The sequence below is a fragment of the Podarcis erhardii genome (genome assembly GCF_964252035.2).
Source record: "Podarcis erhardii genome assembly, chromosome: 2".
NCBI lineage: Eukaryota > Metazoa > Chordata > Lepidosauria > Squamata > Lacertidae > Podarcis > Podarcis erhardii.
This window is the reverse complement of record NC_138498.1, coordinates 11,429,984-11,453,165: the sequence shown is the minus strand read 5'-3', so window position 1 is coordinate 11,453,165 and position 23,182 is coordinate 11,429,984. Positions and strand designations below refer to the sequence as shown.

The 23,182-nt window shown below is 46.3% G+C and overlaps 1 protein-coding gene across 1 annotated transcript in view; it reads right to left on the bottom strand.

The window, feature by feature from the left end:
• Positions 1–21,384, bottom strand: part of NFE2 (nuclear factor, erythroid 2) — a 32,597-nt gene extending 11,213 nt beyond the window's left edge. Inside the window, exons 1-2 of the mRNA XM_081848993.1 lie at positions 21,116–21,384; positions 42–124 (exon numbers count right to left, since the gene is read on the bottom strand). Coding sequence (XP_081705119.1) covers positions 42–92 — 51 coding nt within the window. The 5' untranslated portion in view covers positions 93–124; positions 21,116–21,384. The remainder of the gene's footprint in view (positions 1–41; positions 125–21,115) is intronic.
• Between the last annotated feature and the right edge of the window lie 1,798 nt (positions 21,385–23,182).

Below are 23,182 nucleotides of genomic sequence, written 5' to 3'. Positions count from 1 at the left end.
GGTCCTTGATAAAACTCCCCCTGCTCCCCACTGGTTCTTACCTCAGAGCTGGCTCTGTGAATCTGCAGCGTGCAGCCACCTGGATTAGACATTCATGAAGCCACGAGGGTGCCCAACTCTGCTTCTGCAAGGGAAAGATAAACAGCCTTCTTATAAGCCACAGAGCGCTTGCCCTGGAGAGAAGGGTTGGGGTTTGGGGGCTCTGTGGACTGCTAAGGCAGCAGGCCTAGAAGAGAGTGGGCAGAGATCAATACAGGGTGGCAGAGCCATAGCTATGGGGGCATTTTTTGCCCTGGGTGTAGCCTCCAGAGGGGTGCCATTGAGGCGCGCTCTGTGTGTGTGGCTTTTCTGTTTTTGCTTTTGCCAAACTGAGTCTTTGACTCAGGTGAAATAAAGCCTAGTTTCTCCCCTGCAGGGAGGTTAAAGAGCAGGTTAAAGAGAGAATGTTTCTGGGAATTTGGTGGGATAGGGCAGGGCAAGATTTGTCTTCCCACTGCTTCTTTCTTTCTTTCTTTCTTTCTTTCTTTCTTTCTTTCTTTCTTTCTTTCTTCCTTCCTTCCTTCCTTCCTTCCTTCCTTCCTTCCTTCCTTCCTTCCTTCTTTCCTTCCTTCCTTCTTTCCTTCCTTCCTTCCTTCCTTTCTTTCTTTCTTTCTTTCTTTCTTTCTTTCTTTCTTTCTTTCTTTCTTTCTTTCCTAGGAGACTGGATTTTTCATGTTAGTTTTTTAATTTGTATACAGTGGTACCTCAGGTTACATACGCTTCAGGTTACAGACTCCACTAACCCAGAAATAGTACCTCGGGTTAAGAACAGAAATCGTGCTCCGGTGGCAGCAGGAGGCTCCATTAGCTAAAGTGGTGCTTCAGGTTAAGAACAGTTTCAGGTTAAGAACAGACCTCCAGAACGAATTAAGTACTTAACCTGAGGTACCACTGTACAGTGGTGCCTCGCAAGACGAAAAGAATCCGTTCCGCGATTCTCTTCGTCTAGCGGTTTTTTCGTCTTGCGTAGCAAGCCCATTGACGGCTTAGCGGATTAGCGCTATTAGCGGCTTAGCGGCTTTTAGCGGCTTATCGGATCAGCTGATAAGCGGCTTAGCGGCTTAGAAAAGGGGGGGGGGAGGAAAAAACCCCCGCAGGAACTCGCAAGGCATTTTCGTCTTGCGAAGCAAGCCCATAGGGAAATTCGTTTTGCGAAGCGCCTCCAAAACGGAAAACCCTTTCATCTAGCGGGTTTTCCGTCTTGCGAGGCGTTCATCTTGCGGGGCACCACTGTTTTGCCTTTCTACAATATGGTACTCAAGGCAGCTGACAAGCCTATTATGCAACGATAACCAAATACATCATTGTGCACCCAAGAATACTGCTGGAACAGACCCAAATTCTGTCGGGCCCTGCCATCCTCTTTAAGAGTGCTGGACTTTGGTTGGCGAAGACCTGGGTTCAATCCCTTGCTTGGGCTGGTCCCTCAACTTGCCTATTCTTGTGACTTGAATTTAATTTTAGCTGCTTTTGATATTGTGGTTTAAATTGTAGAAACCCGTCGAAGGACCTGATGTTGAAGGGCAGGTAAAAAATTGGAGCAGCGGCCAGCCTGATACAACTTAGAGAAGTCCAAAAGCAGGGCAGGAGAATGAAAGCCATCCATCCACACACACACCCTCTTATTGGTCCACAGCACCTGGTGTTCAGAGGCATCGAAACTGGATTTTTGCACAAAGGAAGTGTGGAAATGCAGGAAAGAAATGATTAATGGAAAGACAGATAAATTCACCACAAGCAAATATGGGTGAATGCAGGATAAATGCTCATTGTGAAAGGGGTCAGCAAACTTTTTCAGCTGGGGGCCGGTCCACTGTCCCTCAGAACTTGTAGGGGGCCGGAATATATTTTTTTGGGGGGGGGGATGAAAGAATTCCTATGCCCCACAAATAACCCAGAGATGCATTTGAAGTAAAAGCACACATTCTACTCATGTAAAAACACCAGGCAGGCCCCACAAATAACCCAGAGATGCATCTTAAATAAAAGGACACATTCTACTCATGTAAAAACACGCTGATTCCTGGACTGTCCGCGGGCCAGATTTAGAAGGAGATTGGGCCGGATCCGGCCCCCAGGCCTTAGTTTGCCTACCCATGTTGTATGATCACCATGCAAACAAATCAGGATAAATGCTCAGCGAAGGCCGCATATAATAATCCACATAAGCTTTGTGCAAGCAAATAAGGATGAACGCTTGAGAAACAGACTGGCTGAGGTAGTCCTGAGGCCGCTTTCCTATGTCCCTGTGAAAGTAGAAAGCAGCCCCAAAGATACCTCCCCATAAAGTGTTAAGATTCCACAGCCCACACTGCTCTGCTCCTGCAGCGGCTTCCAAGATGACAAAGTACCTGCCTGCTCATTGCGCACGTGCCCACGATGCTGTCTAAGTTGATTTATGACCCCGCAAAGGCAATCTGGAGAAGCAGATTGGCTGTGTCTGGATTGCACCAGCAGCAGCCCTTCTGACTGGGTGCCAGCCCTGAATGAAAGAGGAACATTGGGAGTTCTTGCTTCTTCCATGATTACCATCAAAGGCTGATAACAATGGAATGCAGCTGTTTCTGGGGTATGGCGAGGCAACCGCCACAGAAGAAGAATCTTTCTTTAATCACAGGGATCCCCAGCTGAACCATATTCTCCGCCATGTCTGTGTACAGTGGTACCTCGGGTTAAGAACTTAATTCATTCTGGAGGTCCGTTCTTAACCTGAAACTGTTCTTAACCAGAGGTACCACTTTATAATTATTATTATTATTATTATTATTATTATTATTATTATTATTACTATTATTATTTATTATTTATACCCCGCCCATCTGGCTGAGTTTCCCCAGCCACTCTGGGCGGCTCCCAATCAGTGTTAAAAACAGTACAGCATTACATATTAAAAACTTCCCTGAACACGGCTGCCTTAAGATGTCTTCTGAATGTCAGGTAATTCTTTATCTCTTTGACATCTGATGGGAGGGCGTTCCACAGGGCGGGCGCCACTACCGAGAAGGCCCTCTGTCTGGTTCCCTGTAGCCTCACTTCTCGCAATGAGGGAACCGCCAGAAGGCCCTCGGCGCTGGATCTCAGTGTCCGGGCTGAACGATGGGGGTGGAGACGCTCCTTCAGGTATACAGGACCGAGGCCGTTTAGGGCTTTAAAGGTCAGCACCAACACTTTGAATCATGCTCGGAAACGTACTGGGAGCCAGTGCAGATCTCTCAGAACCGGTGTTATGTGGTCCCGGCGGCCACTCCCAGTCACCAGTCTAGCTGCCGCATTCTGGATTAATTGCAGTTTCCGGGTCACCTTCAAAGGTAGCCCCACGTAGAGCGCGTTGCAGTAGTCCAAGCGTGAGATAACCAGAGCATGCACCACTCTGGCGAGACAGTCCGCGGGGAGGTAGGGTCTTAGCCTGCGTACCAGGTGGAGCTGGTAGACAGCTGCCCTGGACACAGAGTTAACCTGCGCCTCCATGGACAGCTGTGAGTCCAAAATGACTCCCAGGCTGCGCACCTGGTCCTTCAGGGGCACAGTTACCCCATTCAGGACCAGGGAATCCTCCACACCTGCCCGCCTCCTGTCCCCCCAAAACAGCACTTCTGTCTTGTCAGGATTCAACCTCAATCTGTTAGCCGCCATCCAACCTCCAACCGCCTCCAGGCACTCACACAGGACCTTCACCGCCTTCACTGGTTCTGATTTAAAGGAGAGGTAGAGCTGGGTGTCATCTGCATGCTGATGAACACCCAGTCCAAACCCCCTGATGATCTCTCCCAGCGGCTTCATATAGATATTAAAAAGCATGGGGGAGAGGACAGAACCCTGAGGCACCCCGCAAGTGAGAGCCCAGGGGTCTGAACACTCACCCCCCCACCACTTTCTGGACACGGCCCAGGAGGAAGGAGCGGAACCACTGTATGACAGTGCCCCCAGCTCCCAGCCCCTCTAGATGGTCCAGAAGGATGTTATGGTCGATGGTGTCAAAGGCCGCTGAGAGATCCAGCAGAACTAGGAAACAGCTCTCACCTTTGTCCCTAGCCCGCCGGAGATCACTTTAGCTGGGACGCAGGTGGCGCTGTGGGTTAAACTACAGAGCCTAAGGCTTGCCGATCAAAAGGTCGCTGGTTCGAATCCCTGCAATGGGGTGAGCTCCCGTTGCATGTCTAAGTGCAAGTAGATAAATAGGTACCACTCCAGCGGGAAGGTAAACGGCGTTTCCGTGCGCTGCTCTGGTTTGCCAGAAGCGGCTTAGTCATGCTGGCCAGATGACCTGGAAGCTGTACGCCGGCTCCCTCGGCCAATAAAGCGAGATGAGCACCACAACCCCAGAGTCAGTCACGACTGGACCTAATGGTCAGGGGTCCCTTTACCTTTACCTTTTACCACTTTAGCTAATGGGGCCTCCCACTGCCGCCGCACGTTTTCTGTTCTCACACTGAAGCAAAGTTCTTAACCCGAGGTACTATTTCTGGGTTAGCAGAGTCTGTAACCTGAAGCGTCTGTAACCTGAAGCGTATGTAACCCGAGGTACCACTGTATATTCTGTGATTCCAGGGAACCGCACACCGAGAAAGCCCAGGAATGCTTCTTTGGCTACTGGATTTCCGAGAATCTCAGTACTATACCAAGCTTTCCCCCCCCCCTCCAAAAAAAACAACCACTAAGTTACTAGACCTTATGGTTGCAAAAGTATGCTTAAAAATAAGTGGGCGAAATTTCATCAGAAGCCTGAGGAGCTGTTGAATAAGATTTCCTGTGGTTAAGGGTGGAAATGTACCACTCCCCTTGATTAACAAAAGAATGAATTTTGCAACATTCGTCCCTGTTTTTGCACATGGAATATGCACAGTCCTGTGTTCCCAGGCCTCTTCTCCCCTTTTGAGCCATAAAAACACAACCCCAGCTATAATATATCACACCGTAGCGGGCAAGGCTGTGGCCAGGTAGCTTTTGCCGCTGCTCCCTCTGCTGCCCAAGCACAAAGGCTGCGTACACATTAATAATAATAATTTTTATTTATACCCCGCCCTCTCCAGCCAAGGCCAGCCTCAGGGCGGCTAACAAGCAATAATAAAAACAAATTGAATAAATACAACTTAAAAACAAGATTAAAATACAACAATTAAAATATTGAAACATTAAAACGCAGCCTCATCACAGGAGGAGAAAGGAAAAGGAAAAAAGAAAGAGGGGGAGGGAATCAAATTGGCTCCAAGCCAAAGGCCAGGCGGAACAACTCTGTCTTACAGGCCCTGCGGAAAGAAATCAGATCCTGCAGGGCCCTGGTCTCATGAGGCAGAGCGTTCCCCCAGGCCGGAGCCAGTGTTGAAAAGGCCCTGGCTCTGGTTGAAGCTAATCTAACTTCCTTAGGGCCCGGGACCACTAGGGTGTTGCTATTTATGGACCTTGAGGCTCTCCGTGGGGTGGTCCCGTAGCTACGAGGGTCCTAGGCCGTGAAATTACCAGCTTGAAATGCAGTTAGGTCTTTCTTTTCCCCCATTCGGTTCGAAGCTGGTTTAGGGAGAGATCCAGTATTATCTAAGAAATGAGAAGATAGATATAATTTGTGGCTAGCACCATGCACACTATCGTTTCCCATAGCAGTGGTGGAAGTGTGCTGGATGTAAATGAGAGGGTGTACAGTGTTGATGGGCAATTTCAAGTCCCCTCTCCTTTCTCAGTCTTCAAACCAGACTTGGGCAGGACAGCTCTTCACACACCCTCACAGCCCTTCGAACCAGCCTCAAATGAATTCAATGGATACCCCTTGTAGATCGTACAAATTAGCAGCCTGCTTGGAAATCGCCATTCATTCCAGGAAGAAATTAAAATTTGGTGGAGGGGGGGAATGGGAGGGAGAGTCAGGCATGTTGGCTATCTTTGGGGCAAGCCTCTAAGTCAGGGATCAGCAAACTTTTTCAGCAGGGGGCCAGTCCACTGTCCCTCAGACCTTGTGGGGGGCCAGACTGTATTTTGGGGGGGAAATGAACAAATTCCTGTGCCCCACAAATAACCCAAAGATGCATTTTAAATAAAAGCACACATTGTACTCATATAAAAACATCAGGCAGGCCTCACAAGTAACCTAGAGGTGCATTTTAAATAAAAGGACACACTCTACTCATGTAAAAACTTGCTGATTCCCGGACCTTAGTCGAAAACCACACTTAGCCACGACTAACTTTTGCTGGATTGAGCCTACTGTTTCAAAATGTTGTTGCCCACTCCAGAGCCTGGTGGATTACAAAGCTATCTATATTTCTGCAGGAAGCTGTTTCTGAAAAAGGTATTTAAGTATACCTTCACTAAGAAACCAGAGGCCTTCCTTCTGGGTATTGTCGGCCAGAAGGTGTTAAAGAAGGATAGAACATTCTTTATGTATGCAACAATGGCAGCAAGGATACTCATCGCTAAGAACTGGAAAACTCAAGATCTACCCACACTGGAAGAATGGCAGATGCAGCTGATGGACTATATGCAACTGGCGGAGATGACTGGCAGAATTCGAGACCTGGGAGAAGAAAGGATTGAAGAAGATTGGAAGAAATTTAAGATTTATCTACAAAAATATTGTGATTTAGAGGAATGTTAATAAGGATGCTTGGTTATAAATAATTGGCCATCACTAAATTGGATCGGAAATTGATGATAAATGAGATTAAGAGAAACAAAAATTTGTTGGAGAATTGTTACACTATATTGAATTGAGTGGTTATAAATTTGCAAATAAGATGATAATTTGCTTGAAAAAATTATTAACGATGTAAGTGGGAGTGGGAGACGTGAGGAAGTCCAAAGAAGTTATGAAATTTTGTTATAACAAAGCAATGCTGTTTATTATCTTTGTATTTCTTTTATAAAAAACCCTAATAAATATTTTATAAATATATATATATATATATTTCTGCAGGAAGCTGGGAGGGGAAGCATATGCCAAGAAAGATAAAATACAGAGTGGGACCGTGTCAGTGCTTCCTGCTCATCCAAGGATTTGAAATTGCTCCTCTAAGGAAGGCACACGCAGGGACAGCAGAAACCTCTTAGGCAGCCGCATGCTGTGTTCGCTTCCGCTTGCCAGGTGGCTAAATTGGGGAAGTCATTGAGCATTGTCTAGCTAGCTGGCATCTTTGAGAGGACTGAGAAAACCTGTGTGCTAAAGCAGGGATGGGAAACCTCAGACCTGGGAGCCATATGTGGCCCTCTAGTCCTAGCTCTCTGGCCCTTGGGACTCTCCACAGGCCACACCCTCCAGCCAGTCTTACTTTGCATGTTTTTGCCTGGCTGGAATTGTTCTTGAACACTGGCAATGCATAGAAAGTAGCCTACTGTATAAAGGTAAGTAAAGGTAAAGGGACCCCTGACCATTAGGTCCAGTCGTGACCGACTCTGGGGTTGCGGCACTCATCTCGCTTTACTGGCCGAGGGAGCCGGTGTAGAGCTTCCGGGTCATGTGGCCAGCATGACTAAGTCACTTCTGGCGAAGCAGAGCAGCACACGGAAACACCGTTTACCTTCCCGCCAGAGCGGTACCTATTTATCTACTTGCACTTTGACATGCTTTCGAACTGCTAGGTTGGCAGGAGCAGGGACCGAGAAACGGGAGCTCACCCTGTCGCGTGCTTTAACCCACAGCGCCACCCGTATAAAGGTAGAATTCACATTAATTGCTCTCCCCACTTTCCCCTCTATCCCTACACTGATGTGTGGCCCCTAGCTGGTTGCCTAGAAGACAGTGCGACCATTAAACCCATCCACTGTCAAGATAATCATCATCATTATTTATTTATTTTTACACCACCTATCTGACTGGGTTCCCCCGGCCACTCTGGGCGGCTTCCAACAAATTAAAACACAATACAACATCAAACATTAAAACAGGGCTGCCTTCAGACGTCTTCTAAAAGTCAAATGGTTGTTTATTTCCTTGACATAATGGGAGGGCGTTCCACAGGGTGGCTACCGAGAAGGCCCTCTGCCTGGTTCCCTGTAACCTCACTTCTCGCAGTGAGGGAACTGCCAGAAGGCCCTCCTCGGAACTGAAATCTCAGTGTACGAGCTGAATGATGGGGGTGAAGATGCTCCTTCAGGGCCAAAGCTATTTCGGGCTTTAAAGGTCAGCACCAACACTTTGAATTGTGCTCAGAAATGTACTGGGAGCCAGTGAAGATCCTTTAGGACCAGTGTTCTACGGTCCCAGAGGCTGCTCCCAGTCACTAGTCTGGCAGCCACGTTCTGGATTAGATGTAGTTTCCAAGTCACCTCCCAAGGTAGCCCTATGTAGAGTGTGTTGCAGTACTCCAAGCAGGAGATAACCAGTCCATGAACCACTCTGGCAAGACAGTGCATGGGCAGGTAGGGTCTCAGCTGGCGTACCGAATGGAGCTGGTAGACTGGCTTATCTATGGAGGCATAGCCACAACTTTCATGTTACTACTGTGACAAATCGCAGAGGAATAGCTATGTAGTCTGTTGTAAGGAAAAAATGGAGCCTTCATTATAAAGGACTCCTGGACAGCTCAGTCAGGAGAGCACGGGCCTCTTTAATCTCAGGGTTGTGGGTTTGAGCCCCACATGGGAAGAAAGATTCTGGCATTGCAGGCACTGATGACTCTTGTGGTCCCTTCCAACTCTACAATTCTATGATTCTACAATTCTATGAGCTACTAACATGAGTTTGACCAAATCGCAGGAGGCAATGGAAGACAGGAGTGCCTGGCGTGCTCTGGTCCATGGGGTCACGAAGAGTCGGGCACGACTAAACGACTAAACAACAACACAATTCTATGAAAAGATTCCTGTGGCCCTTTGAAGTCTTTGAATATTGTGGCATAAAAAGCTTCCATGAGTGCTGGCTCACAAACACTAATACCACCGCAATAAAATTCCCAAGGCTATCCTTAGAGCCCTGCCACAGGACATTTTGCTGTTTTGGCAACCATTGTACCAACAACCACCAGTCTTAGCCTCCAAAGGGTCTTGGGGGTCAAAGCTTTCTGCGCATTTTTGGTTAGAGATCGCCAACAACTACAATACTCCCAGCATTCTCTGGGAAGAAAGAATGACTGTTAAACCAGGCCTTTGAGGGCCCCTCCAGACTGGTTTTTTTATTATTATTATTGTGGCTGTATTCTGCAACATGTTCTTGACACAATAATAGTGCATCGGCCATAGATTTGTTCTGCTTTAGTTTGCTCTGTGATGATTCCCCAACGCTACAACGTTAGTGCTGTCCAAGGGGGGCTATAGTGCAACAAAAGCGGGACAAAAATAAACCAGAGCGTTTGTGGTAGAAAAAGTGATGGGGTTTCAGCAGGAAGCTATGGGATATACACAGATTGCAAGTGAAACAATGTGACATCCCCAAAACGTTTACAGGCACAAACTGTATTGAAAGCAAGATTGTGTCAGGGACCATGCTGAGGAGGGCTACACTGAGGAGGAATGGTGGGAGCCTCCCCCTCCCCCTGCTCCGGATCATGAATTTTCCCAGGAGCAGGAGGACAGTATAGGTTTGGAACAGCGGTTAGCAGAGGGACAGAGATCAGAAGGAAGAAGCTGGGAAATACTGGATGGGGAACAGCTGAGAGAATAAACACTGGAAAAGAGCGGGTTAACAGATTCACAGTCTCTGGACAGCATTCACACCGCTTCTCCAAAATCACAGAGATCTCAGAAAGTGGCAGAACAGAAAGCACAGAGGGTACAAGCTCAGATTACAAGATGTAGAAGTGACGTAGATTAATAGGGACAGAAGGGAGTGTAATCTTTAATTGGGAGCACCGCCATTTCTAGGAGATGTTCTTCTTTGTTCTCTGACTGTGATTATTAAAGTTTCTAACTGGTAAGAAGACTCCTTTTCCTTTGTTCTGCTTATCTACTGCCACAGGGGAGGAAGCTGATTCCCTGAAGCTTGACAGATTGCATGTGACTGCTCCAATAGCACCATGGGAACAAATCATCATGAATGCGCAGTAAAAAAAATAGGTCCAGGGAGGGGCTGTGAGAGAAGCTCTGTGAAAATAAGTTTGGGGAGGGGAGGTAGTCCAGAGCAGTGTTGCATGATGTAGTTGCATGCTGTTGGATTACAACAACTCCTATAATCCTTGCCCATTGGCTAGGATGAGTGCTGCTGATGGGCTCAAGGCTGAAGAACACGGAGCATGTGCTTTACATGCAGAAAATTCCAAGTTCAACTGCTGGCATCTCAAGTTGAGAAACGACAACAGCAGCACCAGCGGGTGATGGTGAAGTCCTTCCTTTGCCTGAGATTCTGGAGAGCCATTGCCAATCAGAACAGAGTAGAAAATAGCCCAAGGGTCCCCTTTGGACTGCAACATGCTGCTGACACAATAATAGTTCATCATCGCTGGAGTTATCCTGAACCACCTACAAATCCTTCTCCTTTATTATATGTCAGGTGATGATTTTCCAGTGTTACCACATTATTGCCATTTGGAGGAGCGCCCATGCTCTATAGCACAATGAAAGTGGAACAATAATTGTTAAATTGTGGGTGAACATATCAGACGACACAGCGATCTCCAAACAGCTCTTGTTTATTCACAGGTCAGAACAGAACTGAACTGAAGGGTTCAGTCAGCCTGCTTATATAGAGCTCCAGTACAACGTAACTGTAACAACCTTCTGTAACTATCCAATCACTGAACGTCACTTTCGATCCCTTATTTGCATATGTGGACCTGAACTATCTACAGTATCCCCCTGCTGGCCCAGGGTGAGAACTTCAGTACATAACAATAATCATCGTCTTATTTGTAGGCCGCCTTTCCATAGTTAAAACCATGCTCAAAGCGGCTTACAATGCGAAAAGATTTACATAATTACAAACATAGCAAAAGTAGTCATAAACCATGAAATAAAACACATCAGAAAGTACACAACCCAACTGAACGATCTCCATATAAATCATAGTATCTGAAAATAAAGATATAAAAAAAGTATACATAGCAGCAGCACAACCCCCTAACCAGGTTTCCTCAACCTCGGCCCTCCAGATGTTTTTGGCCTAGCTAGCAGGACCAGTGGTCAGGGATGATGGGAACTCTCAAAACATCTGGAGGTCTGAGGTTGAAGAAGCCTGCCCTAAACAATATCCCAGCTCAAGGGAGCGTTCAGCAGCTTCAGCTTTCGTAGCTGGAGTCAGTCAGTCAAAAACAGAAATTTAGCTTAGTTTGGGACCACCCATTGCACTGTAGTAAAATCGTACCACGTGACTGCAATCAGTTAATAATAATTTAATGATAATTTCATTATTTCCACCTCGCCCATCTGGCTAATGCACCTTATGCTATGTAAGGCTTTTAAAAATTCCATTTCCTTGCCAACAGCAGGAGGGAGAGGGATTAGGCAGAACTATTAAAAACCACAGTCTACTCATGTGATTGGAGTGCAGGGATTTGGGCATCTTTTTCAAAACAATTGTTATCTGAAATATTGCTCTTCCAACCCCTCCCTCCCCACTGCCAAGAATATTTGTGGTATGAAAAGTTCCAAGATTTGGTTAACATCAAGAAATATAAACCTATTTAAAAATAACTATGAAATTTTTTTGGCTTGAGGTAAAAAGAAATTTAGAAATATGGAGTAGAATGAATCTCTCATTGTTAAAAGTTCCAAGATTTCAGGGGGATGTCATGGGATTGCACTGATTGGAGCTGAAGCAGTACGCTCGCCCCAAAACTTTTGCAGGTGTAAACAGTATCGGAAGTGGGGTCAATGGTAGCTACCCCAGCACCATCGTAAGCACAAATCTTCATGAAAGCACAATGGAAAAGACATCTGTGCTGGTCCACTACACATCTCATGCTAGATTCGCAGCCTTTCTCAACCTGTGAGTCCCCAGATGTTGTTGAACTACAACTCCCATCACCCCTAGCTAGCAAGGCCAGAGCTCAGGGATGATGGGAGTTGTAGTCCAAGAACATCTGGGGACCCACAGGTTGAGAACCACTAGGCTGTAAAATTTTTGAATGTTGATGACATTGAAATGAAATGAATGGGTTCTAGTAAAAAAGGTAAAATAAGAATATGAAAGAAGGGATAGATATTAGATGAAAATTAGGAACAAACAATATGTGAAGAAAGACAATTAAGGATAAAATTAATAAGAAGGAATTTGCTAATCAATTTTAAACTGGAATACAAGAAAGGGGGTGTGAGGAAGTCAAGAAAATAGGTTTATGAATGGTAAGAAATTAAAGAGAGGGATTTTTATTTTTAACCTTCTGAATCCTTTTTTTTAGTGTTTTAATTTTTTCTTTGTCTTTTGGTCTTTTTCTTTTTTTATAGATGTTAATTGCTTGTTTTGTTTTTGTATTCTGCTGGTTTTTTTTGTATGCTTATATGCTTTGTGTTTTTCTTTATGTAACTTTTTTCTTTGATAAAATTTAATAAAATATTATAAATAAATAAAAAAGAACCACTAGGCTGGAGTCTTCAAGCCCAGCAGCCTCTGTATGTGTCTGTGTTGCATTTGTGATGCCCCCACCCTTCGTTGATTTGAGCCATCCATCGCTCTGGCCATGCTCTCCAATGTAACTGTGGTGCGCTCCTTCTCCCTGGGGACATTTCTGGTGTGTGATGTGCTCATAGGCAAAGTACTGTTATTGTGGGAGGCCCCAAGGATCTGAAACTGCTCTGCTCTCTTCCTCCCGCCTACCCCACCCCGGAACCTCTCTCTGTGGTCTGCTATCGCCTCTCGCCCTTTGCTTTTCCCGTGCGCATTTCGACAGAGACTGGCCCTGCAATTTCCGATCCTCTGCTGGGATGTTGCATAAGAAGAAGAAGAGGGGGGGGAAACCCCACACCCAGAGCTCCTGAGACACCTCAAGTCTTCTGAGGCCAATGGTGGTGACGGGGGAGAGAAAATATATTAATATGAGCAAGGCTTCAGCGGGATTTCTAAACTACAAATTCCCCAATTCGTTTCTCCCATCCTAAGAATAGGTACCGTATTTTTTGCTCTATAAGACTCACTTTTTCCCTCCTAAAAAGTAAGGGGAAATGTGTGTGCGTCTTATGGAGCGAATGCAGGCTGCGCAGCTATCCCAGAAGCCAGAACAGCAAGAGGGATTGCTGCTTTCACTGCGTAGTGATCCCTCTTGCTGTTCTGGCTTCTGAGATTCAGAATTTTTTTTTTTCTTGTTTTCCTCCTCCAAAAACTAGGTGTGTCTTGTGGTCTGGTGCGTCTTATAGAGCGAAAAATACGGTAATCTGGCAAGTTAGGAAAACAAAGAGGCGATGGAGGACACAAAAACTGCCAGCATTATGGGTGCAAAATGGAACACCAAATGCAGATGCAGAATACCTCTGAACACCAGATCCTGGGCCCAAACAACAGGGGATGAGCAATTGTGTTATGTGTCTACCAGAATCTTTTGACAATGATGTGAAGCTAGACTCAGTAAGGTGGTTCTTAGTTCTTGCTGACTTGTGGCATTCATTATCACATGGTGTGCTGGTTGTTCCCTACATTAGGGTTGGTTTTTTAAGGGTTGGATTAAACCCGGTGTGAGGAACCTTTGGTCTTCTAAGGTTCAGATGTAGCCCTACAAGTCTCTTTCTCCAACTCTCAGGAAGAAGAAGAAGAGTTTGGATTTGATATCCCGCTTTATCACTACCCTAAGGAGTCTCAAAGCGGCTCCTTTCCCTTCCTCTCCCACAACAAACACTCTGTGAGGTGAGTGGGGCTGAGAGACTTCAAAGAAGTGTGACTGGCCCAAGGTCACCCAGCAGCTGCATGTGGAGGAGCAGGGAATCAAACTCAGTTCACCAGATTACGAGTCTACCGCTCTTAACCACTACACCACACTGGCTCTCCCCAGTCTACTACCCCTCTCCCCAAGCCCCCAGGCCACACGCCTCTGCTTCACACGCCATGTATTTCTGCCTGGCTGGAATATGTTACTGAACTGCAATCATGCCTCTCACTTGTCTGGAAGGAAGACAGAGGGGTGTGGGTGTATGTTGAAACCTCTGGCTTTTGCATGGCTGAAAATCAGCCGGTAGAAAGACGATTTGCACTACTTGCTCTGCCCATTTTTGCTTCTGGCCGATCACTGGTACATAGCTTTACCCAGCACAGAATGTGGCTCTCATGCTAAGCAAGGCTCCTCCATTCTAAACAAGCTCATCTCTGGCACAACCAAAGATTCCCCCGAATGGGGCAAGACTTCCCTTCCCACTTCTCAGAGGGTGGTGTACCAGCCACACCAGGCGTTTGGAAATTGGCCCCATGGCTCTGTCATAAACCCATGCTTTGCATGTCTGAGCTGCCAGACTCAATCCCCAATGTCTGCAGTTTAAACAGGTGGGAGACCTGTGGTCCTTCCAACTGCTACTGAACTACACCTCCCATCATCTCTGACTATTGCACATGACAACTGAGGCTGATGGGAACTGGAGAGAGTCCAGCAACAACCAGAGTCGTGTTAGCAGGGTCTGGTTATAGGTGATGGGGAAAACATCTCCTGGCTTGAGACCCTGGAGAGACAATACCGAGGGCCACATCCCCTTCTGTGAAGCCTTTCAGGGGCCACATCATTCCAGAATGGTAGGCGGAGCCATAGGCAAAAGTAGGTGGAGCTATGAATGTAATTTTTACCTTTGTACAGTAGGCTAGTTTGTAGATACACACTCAAACAACACTCTCTATCTTCCATCTGGACAGGCAAAAGGCACCATCAGAGATCAAGGATACTTTCCAGCCAGGCCAAAACATCTGCGGTGGAAAGCCGTGGCCATGAGTAGCGCAGAGAGTGGATTTGTGGCCTGAGAAGAGTTCTGAGATCTCCACCCCTGTCCTAGACACACATGCAGAGCCTTTATTCAGGTGGAACCTGCTTACAATGGCCCCAGGTGTGTAAGATCTGAATGACATGTGTATGCTTGATGCACACGTACCCAGAGTTACATATAGGACCCACACATTGATAGGAGGGAATGACTCCCACTCTGTCGCCAGGGCAGAAAGCGAAGCAGTGCAGAGAGTTCTGTGGCCCAGAACGCAGCTATAACACTGGCTAAAATGTATAGAACAAAAAATGAACTGTAAGGAAATGTAAGGAAAAGGAAGGTACTTTTCACCACATGTGGTGGACATGTAAAGAGGTAAAAACTTTCTGGGAAATGATATATAATGAGTTAAAGAAAATGTTTAAAAACACTTTTGTTAAAAAACCAGAAGCTTTCTTATTGGGTATAGTGGGTAGAGAGCTACCGAGACAAGATAAAGAATTGTTCTTATATGCAACAACTGTGGCAAAAATTTTGTTAGCCCAAAGATGGAAACAACAGGAGTTACCAACAGAAGAAGAGTGGCAGATGAAGTAGATGGACTTTGCAGAACTGGCGAAAGTGACGGGAAGAATCCGGAACCAGCGAGACCAAGCATTCCAAAAGGACTGGAACAAATTTATATTATATTGGAAGGACAACTGTAAGCAATTAACACCATTAGCAGGATTATCTGAAGATTTGTAAGATGAAATTGCTACCTGTTCAGGTTGAGTAATATAATATTTTAGGTAATGATATAACAAGGATGGTGCTGTGGGTTAAACCACAGAGCCTAGGACTGGCCGATCAGAAGGTCAGCGGTTCGAATCCCCGCAACGGGGTGAGCTTCTGTTGCTCGGTCCCTGCTCCTGCCAACCTAGCCATTCGAAAGCCTGTCAAAGTGCAAGTAGATAAATAGGTACCACTCCGGTGGGAAGGTAAACGGCGTTTCCATGCACTGCTCTGGTTCGCCAGAAGCAGCTTAGTCATGCTGGCCACATGACCTGGAAGCTGTACACTGGCTCCGTCAGCCAATAAAGCGAGATGAGCGCCGCAACCCCAGAGTCAGCCACAACTGGACCTAATGGTCAGGGGTCCCTTTACCTTTTATAACAAGGATAGGAAACGAAGAGAAATGTAAAGATGTAAAGTTTAATTTTGTAAACCAACAGACGGGAAGGGAGGGAAGTCCTTAGGCTCAGTTGAGCCAAAGCGTTAAAATAAGAGGGTACAATGTTACGTAATGTGATTATATGTAAAACCAATAAAAATCATCTACAACAGAAAGCAGATATAACGCAAAGACTTCTGGTTCTATCCAGGAGAGGGCATTAGACTAGAACATGTGTCCATGCATACATGAACACACACGTCTGTTATTCATATTTCTATGTGGAATATACATGCACAGAGAAACACACACACATTTTGGAATGTTCTCATACCACCATACCACCCAGGTAGTGTGTGTGTGCTGCCCATCTCCACCAACACAGAGTGGGCAGGGAGTAATTTGTGGTGCTATTGACAGACGCCACTGCGCACAACACAGGAGGACACAGCATGGCAGAGAGGAGTGATATGGTACAAGAAGATCAGAAGAAGCCACAACAGCAGCAAGAATACTCATCGCGAGGTACTGGAAGACACAAGATTTACCCACCCGGGAAGAATGGCAGATGAAGTTGATGGACTATATGGAACTGGCGGAAATGACTGGCAGAATCCAAGACCAGGGAGAAGAGTCGGTGGAAGAAGATTGGAAAAAATTTAAAGATTATTTACAGAAATACTGTAAAATTAAGGAGCTTTAGAAAAAAGGTGGAATGAAGCTACTGTATATGGCTTTGGCAGAAATGTTTGAAGGAACTAGGTACAGATAGATTGTTAATGCATTAAAAGGGGAAAAACTAGGTTACAATATGTTAAAATTAACTATAAGACAGAAAATAGATGAAGATGGAAAGGACTTGCTGAAATAGTTAATTGAAGTGGAATACAAAAAGGGAGGCGTTGAGGAAGTCAATGAAACAAGTGTATGAAAGTTAAGATCGAAAATATTGGAAGTGTTTTTAATTGTTTTTGTTTTGTTTTGTTAATTTAATGTTTTATGTAGTGTTTTTGTTTTTGTTTCTGTTTTTGTATGCTTAATTTTTCTTTTTGTAATTTCCAAAATCTTAATAATTTTTTTTTAAAAAACAAAACACAAAACACAGAAGAAGCCTACTCAGGAGAAAGAAACAGATCAGACTTGCAAGACAGTCAAGTTAAAACTTCCATGTTAACAGAGGGACCTCCACACACACACACACACACACACACACACACAAAGTCACATTCCTATCACACAATGACACCTCCGGCAAGCAGGTTGACTAGACAGTTTGGATCATGTAGATTAATGCACCACCACAAACCATAAAGGGGAAATAAACAAGGTCCGAAACCCCCTACCCTGTACACTTAACATGTAAAATAGGACCTGTCGGACCCAAACTGCAGATGAGGGGTTGGGAGCGCATGGAAGGCACTCTGAACATGCTCAAAGGCACTCCTTTTTATTCCTGCCATCTTCCAAGGAGCTTAGGGTGGCCTTTTAGCATAACATCAACACATCTGCTAGCCTGAGGGAGAAGGGTACTGGTAAAATCCTCCTTACGATTTGCCAGGACCAATCTGCCAGGAGCCCAGCTACAATTTTTAGGAGGGTTGAAAGCGGTTTGAGAGAGGTTTTGCTTTATGCAATGCACACAAATGTTCCTTTTGGCTTGCTGCTGCTGCCTCTGGATAAATAAGTTTTGCAGGTTTCTGAAATAAGAAATAACTTCTTCAGCAGAGGCAAAAGGGCAATGATAGAAACCAAACAGTTTAATATACATTTATGTATACAAGCAGTGCTTTTTTCTGGGGGGCCGGGGACACAGCGGGGTGCATACCCCTAAACATTTTGTGAATCTGTATTTATTTCCCCCGATTTGAACTATAAAGTGGTGATTTTCTTGAGTCAAAATGAGAGTACCCCTAAACATTTTTTTTGTAGAAAAAAGCACTATATATAAGTCTCTCTCATTCTTTCTCCCTCTCCCTCTCCCTCTCTCTCTTTCTCTGTGAGTATTTGTGTCTTTCTCTCTGCCATGCCAACAAACACTACCATCTCTCTATCTCTCTAGTCAACGTTATTCAAACTAACTTGGTTAAGGTAACCCACAGGACTTCATAGCTAAGCAAGGCTTTGAATCTCACACACAAATCCAGTGCTCCACTACATTGCTCTGGCTCATGTACCTCACGCATTCCCAGACTCAAGAGACATATTTTCTATAGGGCGTTTGTGATGATTTGTGTTCGTGCTGCTGTCAGGGCTGTCAGACACAACCCCACCTTCAATTCTATTTGCTCTTGCAAAAGTCTTTGGGCAGTTATACTGCTTCATTTCCCACCAGTACATGCGCTGAAATCCCATAACTTTTCATACCACAAAAATCTGAGGGATCGGGTTGTCTCACTTTTATTGCACAATAGCCCCTCCAAACAGCAATAGCACCGGGAAAGCATCATGGATCTCCTTTCCTATTGACATCAGGCAGCAGCCTTCACTGTTCTCTTTGCTAAAAATATGTTTTTGTTTAGAAAAGGCTAGCTGGCACGTGTTTTAATTGTGGTTTTTTTAGCTTGTTGATTTCTATTATTTTTGAGTGGTTTAAATAGTTGTTTTTAACTGGTTTTTCCACTTATTTTTAAATTTATTCCTTTTTTCTAAACCGCTTTGATGCTTTATGGCAATCAAGCAGTAAATATTGTGAAATAAATAAGAAAATCACAGCTAATAAAGCAGAATAAGACCAACACCCTGTTATTGTGTCAGGGATATGCTGCAAGAAAACACCCCAAATAATAATAATAATAATAATAATAATAATAATAATAATAATTATTTATTATTTGTACCCCGCCCATCTGGCTGGGTTTCCCCAGCCACTCTGGGCGGCTTCCATGAAAACCAAAAATACACTAAAATATCACAGATTAAAAACTTCCCTGAACAGGGCTGCCTTAAGATGTCTTCTGAATGTCAGGTAGTTATTTATCGCTTTGACATCTGATGGGAGGGCGTTCCACAGGGAAGGTGCCACTACCGAGAAGGCCCTGTGCCTGGTTCCCTGTAGCTTTGCTTCTCGCAATGAGGGAACCGCCAGAAGGCCCTCGGCGCTGGACCTCAGCGTCTGGGCAGAATGATGGGGGTGGAGACGCTCCTTCAGGTATACTGGACCGAGGCCGTTTAGGGCTTTAAAGGTCAACACCAGCACTTTGAATTGTGCTCGGAAACGTACTGGGAGCCAATGTAGGTCTTTCAAGACCGGTGTTATATGGTCTCGGCGGCCGCCCCCAGTCACCAGTCTAGCTGCCGCATTCTGGATTAGTTGTAATTTCCAAGTCACCTTCAAAGGTAGCCCTACGTAGAGCGCATTGCAGTAGTCCAAGCGGGAGATAACTAGAGCATGCACCACTCTGGCGAGACAGTCCGCGGGCAGGTACCAGATGGAGTTGGTAGACAGCTGTCCTGGATACAGAATTGACCTGCGCCTCCATCAGTCTGGAGGGACCCTGAGCCACAACACCCAAATCCATTACCTGCACCTCAGCCCTGGATTCAAATTAACCCCGGGTGGCTCATTCCAGAGAGAGGTGGCCAGCTACACACCTCCCTAAACAACTTCCATCTATCATGGACCCAAAAGTTTGTGCTTACTCCAGGATTCCCACAGGTGATCTTGCATCATAATATGGGGGGGGGGGGAGGAAAATGCCTTCACAAGCATGCATGAAGCAATTGCATAGCCCAGCTCAAGAGGTATGGGGATGTTTCCTTTTGCAAATGCCCAACTTCCCACCCCCGCTGTTATAACGGCTGTGACAGCCGCTTTCTTTCATCCTCACACAGGCTGGTTGTGTTGGCTTGCAACACAAATGTACACGCACAAGACCTGGAATAGGTGAAGGATGCTTCTCTTCATCTGTCTGGTTCTGTATTGCTGAGTTGTGTTTGTGCACAAGGCTGCTTGTTGCTGGCTGTTTGCAAGTGAACCTGCACACTTCAAAAATGCCCGTGCAGAATGAACGGGTGCAGGGTGTGTGTGTGTGTGTGTGTGTGTGTGTGTATGTGTGTGCACCAACAACCAGTGGCGTAGCGTGGGTTGTCAGCACCCGGGGCAAGGCAAGTAATTTGCGCCCCCTAACCCTGGATTTGCGCCCCCTAACCCTATCCCTAACCCCCAGATGTTGCGCCCGGTGCGGCCGGCCCCCCTGCACCCGCCACGCTACACCACTGCCAACAACTGCAGCAAGCAAAGTCTAGTTTACAAATATTTTGCAGCAAGCAAATACACACGGCCATTTAACATCATAACCCAGAGTCTAAAATTACCTCTCTGCCCCACAGGAGAATGCTGCAGCCTAATGCCACAGTCAGACCATATATTCAAAGCCGCAGGGAATACTGGAAACTGTAGTTTCTTAAGGTTGCTGGGAACAGTAGCTCTGTGAGAACAGAACCCTTAACAAACTACAGTTCCCAGGATTCTGTGCAACCATTAAAGAGGTGCAATAGTGCTTTAAGAGCATGGTGCAAATGTGACCTTGGTGTGCGTCATTTGTATGTACAAATGTTCTGCTCCCTTCCACCCCGGGGGTTCAGGAAATAATTACATTTTCCCTTGCAAAATGAGACACAGTTGCTCAGAAAAAAAGAGACTCAACGGGAACAAGCCATTAAGGTTCCTGATCAAAACACCCCATAAACGGACCTGCAACTTCAACACTGGATATGGTCAGCTGAGGGAAAGAAGCTTCTTTGCTCCTCATCATGAGACGCAAACACAAAAAAAGTCCCTGGAGCCCATGTTGTATGAGTTAAGTCCTTCTGAAAAAGCTACCTGCCCAAAATAGTGAAGGACCTGACATGCAGAGAGCTTGAGGGACTTCTGTCAGGAACCAGAGTTTTCTGGGGGTGGGTAGAGGGAGAGTTTTGAAGGTGATGCCTGTCTACCCCATGGGCCAGGGAAATGGCTGGCCCTAGAATTTCTAACATTCATTTGAGAAGGGGGGGGTGGCTTCTGTAGGAAGAGCGGCTCGGTTTGAGATCCTGCCCCCTCTTCTTGCTCCTGCTACAGTCTTCACCCCTCTCTCTCACCTGGCCACGCAACCAAGGAGACAAATAGCCCCCGCCTTGCTAGAGAGGGCTGCAAACAATGGTACCCTTTGAGGCAGTGGCGGCATGGCTCCTTACCTGCTGGAATTCCTAGCTGCCTGGGCCAGGTGTGCAGCCAGAGAGGGTGGACGAGGAAGCAAAAAGGGGGGGAAGAGGGTCTCCTCTGGGATGTGCAGGAGAAAGGACCCCCCAGTTTTCCAAGCGGTGGGTGGGTGCCGTTTTCCCTTGACGGGCCAGGGCTGCTCGAAAAAGGCCCTCAAGGAGCTTCCATCGCTGCAGCAGCAGTCGGTCCCACAGACTCCAGGTGGCCAGAGCTGTACAGTGCGTGTCCCGCCTCGTCTCGCTGGGGGCTGCTGATATTACATAACAGGAGCCGCCCCTGTGCAAGGGGCAGGGAAACCACAGGGCCGGTGCGGCGATGGCTCAAGGCTTTTCTTCCCTCCCACAAAGCCTTGTGTTGCACCCTGCCTTTCCAAGAAAGGCCACAGAGCCGTCTCCTATCTGCACTTACAGAGCTCGAAGGAAGAGAGTCCACAGAACACCACAAACACACACACACACACACACACACCACGAAGGAAGAAAATGAGAGAGAGGGTATCTGCCGCTCTGAGGCTACCCAGGCAGAAACATACACTGCAAACAGATATAAACGAACAGGGATGCCAGAGAAAGGAATAAAATGAGGGAAGACAAGCAGAGTACACGCAAGACTGCGCTTCAATACACTGCACAGGGCCGGCTCTGTCATTAGGTGGGGTTAGGCAGCTGCTTCAGGCGGCAGATAATGAGAGGCTGGGAGAAGATGGATTGGCGTGTGTCACACGGCCTGCCCTGCACCCCCTAAACTAGCCTGCTGCACCCAAGTATAGTGGCGGGTGATCTCTGTCGCCTCTTGTCGGTTTCTGTATATGGAATTGGTGGAGGTGGTGAGGCGCCATCTTGTCCTTTGCCTCAGGCGGCGGAATGCCTTCCACTGGTTCCAAATGTGCAGGTCACACTCATGCTGTGACACAACCTAAGTGTTCCCACCTGCAAGGAATAACTGGACGCAGCGTGACAATGCTTGTCATGACAAACACTCCACAGGGACACACTGCAAGATGGTGCTGGGCGTGAGGAGAGGTTACATTTCAGATACAAGGCCGTCATTTAAGAAACACCCAAAGAGAATCAGAGGTTGTGGCTATGCTACAAACCCGAGGAATTATTATTTTTTCATGCTTTAAGTGTTCTTGGGGTTTCCTGAGAATGGTCGTTTTGTGGCAATGCTAAGCATTCCTGGGTGAACGTCTTAATCCTGTCATGGGGTTACGGTTCCCAGGGTTTCTTGAGGGAAACCATGACAGTGCACTAGATTACAGTAATAGTGGAGACATACCCACCCAGTTCCATGTCATTCTCACTGTCTTGCATATATCTTTCTCTCTTGCTCACTATGTTCCATGCTCTCATAAACAGTGGTGCCCCGCAAGACGAATGCCTCGCAAGACGGAAAACCCGCTAGACGAAAGGGTTTTCCGTTTTGGAGGCGCTTCGCAAAACGAATTTCCCTATGGGCTTGCTTCGCAAGACGAAAATGTCTTGCAAGTTCCTGCGGGTTTTCCCCCCTGTTTTTCCCCTTTTTCTGAGCCGCTAAGCCGCTTATCCGCGTATCCGCTAAGCTGCTAATAGCGCTAATCCGCTAAGCTGTCAATGGGCTTGCTTTGCAAGACGAAAAAACCGCTAGACGAAGAGACTCATGGAACGGATTAATTTCGTCTTGCGAGGCACCACTGAACTTGAAAAAAGAAACAATGCACGTATTTTTGTAAACTAAGAAATCTTTAATAAAAAATATATAAAAACTTAAAAAATAAAAATAAATGAACATCCCTCTCAAGAGTTCCATACAAAATATGTTCCTGACAACTCCTCCTCTTGTCATTCTCTCTCTCTCTCTCTCTCTCTCTCTCTCTCTCTCTCTCTCCATTAGGGTTTAGTTTTGAAATTAATTAGCGCCTCCTTTGAGAAAGGTCTGGACGGTAGCAACATGAGAACCGGCCTTTCCTGCAGTCGCTCCACATTTATGGAATGCTCTCCCCAGGGAGGTTCGGCTGGTGCCATCATTAGACGCCAGCAAAGGACTCTGTTTTGGGGGGGGGG